Raw genomic sequence first — 3,970 nt, forward strand, 5'->3', positions numbered from 1 at the left:
TATATATATATATATATATATATACATTACAACCCCCCATCAGCAGCCCGCCTGATGATGGAAGCGGTGTTTATGTTGCTATTTAAAATTAATTTAAAATTATTATTTAATTTATATTTCCTTTGTTTTAATTCTTTTCAGTTTTTGCAGCAGGAGAGGAGTCAACAATCAGCAGACACAGGACATAAGAGGCACACAAGTTTTATTATTTATTTGTTTGAAGGAGCTTAAATGAAGCAATAGACACTAATAAATACAAAAAGAAAAATAAATAAACAAAGACAACAGATGCAGCAAGCCGAGAGACAGACAAGGTTGCTGCTACTGCTGCTGCTGCTGCTGCTGCTGCTGCTGCTGCTGCTGCTGTAGGTGTGTGTATGGGGGTCCCCTTGCATCAAGTAGCAGCACAACTTCTGATTTTTTTGTATTTGTTTCTTTTATTTAAATTTAAAATTATATATTTATTTTAATTAATTCTTTTTGTTGTACTCTGCTCAAAATGACGCAGCAAATAACCCCCTACGACCGCCACACAAAGACAGACAAATAAACAGGGGGCTGAGAGAGAGCAGGGATTCGGCTGCTGCTGCTGCTGCTGCTGCTGCTGCAGTGTGTGGTTGTAGCCTCAAGTGTCTGACAGCAGATTTAAATTTCTCGTTTTGTTTTCGTGTTTTCAGTTTCAATTTAGCTGCAGCAGAGCGAACTCCCACAGTACACTCACAGCAGCAGCAGCAGCAGCAGCAGCGCCAGCAGCAGCAGCAGCAGCGATTTCACAAATGAACTGGCGTGTATATACACCCCAGGCGTAGCGTACTTTCACAATCAGCAGATTTTAAATCACTTTTGTATCAGCAGCGGCGATACACCGGAGGCGGCCGGCGCAGCAGCAGCAACAGTAGCAGCAGCAGCAGCAGCAACTGCAACAGCAGCAGCAGCAGCAGCACAAGCAGCAGCCGCAGCACAGGCCACCGGCGCCACATCGACAGCAGCAGCAGCAGCAGCAGCAGAGGGATGGGGCTGAAGCCGGAGGAAGAGAAGGAGAATGCGCCGTGCAGCTGCAGTCGCAGAAACCGCAGCAGCAACAGCAGCAACAGCAGCAACGGCAGCAGCAGCAGCAATAGCAGCAAAGACATCGAAAGCCCCAAACAAACGGCAGCGTCAGCTGCGGGTGCATCAGGCCTCAGCACCGGTGAAAGTAGCCAAGCTGCAGCAGCAGCAGCAGCAACCGGAAGTGCAGCAGCAGTTGCAGCAGGAAGCAGCGGCCGCAGCAAGCGAGTACGCTGCATGCGATCTGCAGCAACAGCAGCAGCAGCAGCAGCGCCTGCTATTGCGGATACACCACAGAAGGGAAGGCTTCAAAGGCAGCCAGCCGTCACCTCTCAATTATGCAGCAGCAGCAGCAGCACGAGCAGCTTAGACGCATGTAGCAGCAGCAGCAGAAGACGCAAGTGCAACAGCAGCAGCAGCAGCAGCGCAAGTGTTACCCACATGAGGCAAACCAGGCGTGCTGCAGCAGCAGCAGCAGCTGCTGCTGCTGCTGCTGCACCCCAGGAAGCGGCAGCTTCAGCAGCAGCAACACCCCAGAAAGCAGCAGCAGCTGGGCAACAGGAAGCAGCAGCAGCAGCAACAACAGATCCTTCTTTTTCATGCAGAGATGTTTCATTGGGCGGCGCCGAACAGCCACAAGGAGCAAGAGCCGCTAACCAGTGCAGCAGCAGCAGCAGCAGCAAAACTGAGCAAGACTCGGGCAAGCACAGCACCTCCAGCAGCAGCAGCAGCAGCAGCAGGGAAGAGATGAGCAGCGCCGCTGCAGCATCGTGTGATGACGGTGATGGAGCAGCTCAAAGCAGCAGCAGCAGCAGCAGCAGCCATGAATGCAGTAGCAGCAGCAGCAGCAGCCGTGAATGCAGCGGCAGCAGCCATGAGTGCAGCAAGAGCAGCAGCAGCAGCAGCCATGAGTGCAGCACCAGGAGCAGCAGCAGCCATGAGTGCAGCAGCAGCAGCAGCAGCAGCCATGAGTGCAGCAGCAGCCATGAGTGCAGCAGGAGCAGCAGCAGCAGCCATGAGTGCAGCAGCAGCAGCAACAGCAGCACACGTACGACGTGTGCTTCCTCAGCACCATGTGACATGTGCCCTTCTTGCTTCCCTCCTTTTGACTTCTCACCTCCTTTGCTGCTGAAGCAGCAGCAGCGCTGCTTCAGGCGCAGCAGCAGCCAGCAGCACCCGAGCATCAGCAGCAGCAGCAGCAGCAGCCAGCAGCAGCACGATTTGCAGCAGCAGGCTTGGTCCCCGTGTCCCTCCCCTTTGTTTCAGCGACCGCGCCCTAGCTATAACTGCAGCGGGCGCAGCAGCAGCAGCAGCTTGTTTGCTGCGGGATTCTCTCTTGCTGCACCTCAGCTGCCTCCTGTTGATCTGTGGCTGTCTCTGTCTCCGAGGGGCCCCTCATTAGATCGCAGCAGCAGCCAGCTGTCTTGCTGCAGCACCATGTCTCTAGCAGTTGCACGCCCGGTATACCCACAGCAGCAGCAGCAGCAGCAGCAGCAAATGCAGCAGCAGCAGCAGCAGCAGCAGCAGCACAGGGCTAGTGAGGCACCTATGCAGGGATGCTGCTGCAGCGGATGGGACCCCTTCGGCAGCAGCAGCTGCAGCAGCAAACGTAAAATGATGCCTTGCTGCAGCAGTCTGCAGCAGCAGCAGCAGCAGCAGCATCTACCGCAGTCTTCTCCCATAGTTCGCAGGGCACGAAGGCTCTCAGATGATAGCTGCTACAGCAGCAGCAGCAGTAGCAGCAGCAGCCGCTGCTGCAGCAGTTGCAGCAGTTGCTGCTGCGGGGCCTCAGGAGTAGCCGGCTCAGTGCTGCTCACTGCAGCGCAGCAGCAGCAGCAGCAGCAGCAGCAGCTAAGCGATGCAGCGAGCGCAAGAGAAATGAGCAGCAGCATTTACAGCAGCAGCAGCAGCAGCAGCAAAAGTTGCAGCAGCAGCCGCAGCAGACAGCTCGGAAGGGAAGCGCGATTAGGGGGCTCCAAAACAGCAATGGCCTAGAAGGTGTTGGGGTTTATTAGGGGTTTAGGGTTTAGGGTTTAGGGTTTAGGGTTCCGCTCTTAAGGGATTGTGCGTCCACTGGGTGACGCGCTAAACCCTAAACCCTAAACCTTAGAGGTAAATGTTTTTTTATGCAGACCTCTGGGTGGTGATGCGTGATGTAGTGCATGCGAAACCCCAAACCCTAAACCCTAAACCCTAGAAGCCTTCATCAGCATCAAAACGGAAGCCGATGCTGAGCAGCCTCAAGCGAGCAAACCCTAAACCCTAGACCTTAGGCCGTTGTCTGAATAAATAACAAAGGAGAGGCCGCACAAACCCTAGAAATTTATTTGGGGTTTAGGGTTTAGGGTTTAGGGGTCTAGCGCTGGGGTTTGTCGAGGGTTTAGGGTTTCGAGCGGGGGCGTATTGAGGGTTTAGGGTTTACATAGTTTGCGGCTGGCGGCGCCGCACTTCAAGAAGAAACCCTAAACCCTAAACCCCCGCAAGCCCGAAGCCCCTCAAACCCTAAACCCTCACCTACGATGGAGCCTCGCTCTGCTACTTTTTGTGACTAGCTGCAGCTAGCTAGCTAGCGTTTAGGGTTTAGGGTTTTGTGTTTAAGCTGCCTAGACCATTAGTGCTGCTTTTTTCTTTTTAAGGGTTTGCACCCCACCCCAAAACCCTAAACCCTAAACCCTCGTAAGCCTCATGCCCTAATTGATAGGCGCTGCTTCTCTTTCTCTCTCTCTCTCTCTCTCTCTCTCTCTCTGCTTCAAGTGCTTTACCCTGGAATGCATAAACCCTAAACCCTAAACCCTTGTGCACTGAGCACCTTGTGGCTTTAGATATCATACCTGACTGGGCTGTATAAACCCTAAACCCTCACTTCTGCTTATCTATTCTTCCTATACACCGTAGATGCTTCAGCTTCAGGTTTCAGGTTTTG

The 3,970-nt window shown here is 53.4% G+C and overlaps 1 protein-coding gene across 1 annotated transcript; it reads left to right on the plus strand.

Annotated features, from left to right (window-relative positions):
- Nucleotides 1-803: 803 nt before the first annotated feature.
- On the plus strand, nt 804-3,042 carry EAH_00064250 (hypothetical protein, conserved; the record flags this gene model as incomplete). The annotated part of the gene is made up of 1 exon (XM_013392993.1): nt 804-3,042. A coding segment is annotated over one exon (2,239 nt), but the record flags the coding sequence as incomplete, so codon positions are not given.
- Nucleotides 3,043-3,970: the final 928 nt, after the last annotated feature.

This window comes from Eimeria acervulina, genomic scaffold (assembly GCF_000499425.1).
Source record: "Eimeria acervulina Houghton genomic scaffold, Eah_scaff1961, whole genome shotgun sequence".
Lineage (NCBI taxonomy): Eukaryota > Apicomplexa > Conoidasida > Eucoccidiorida > Eimeriidae > Eimeria > Eimeria acervulina.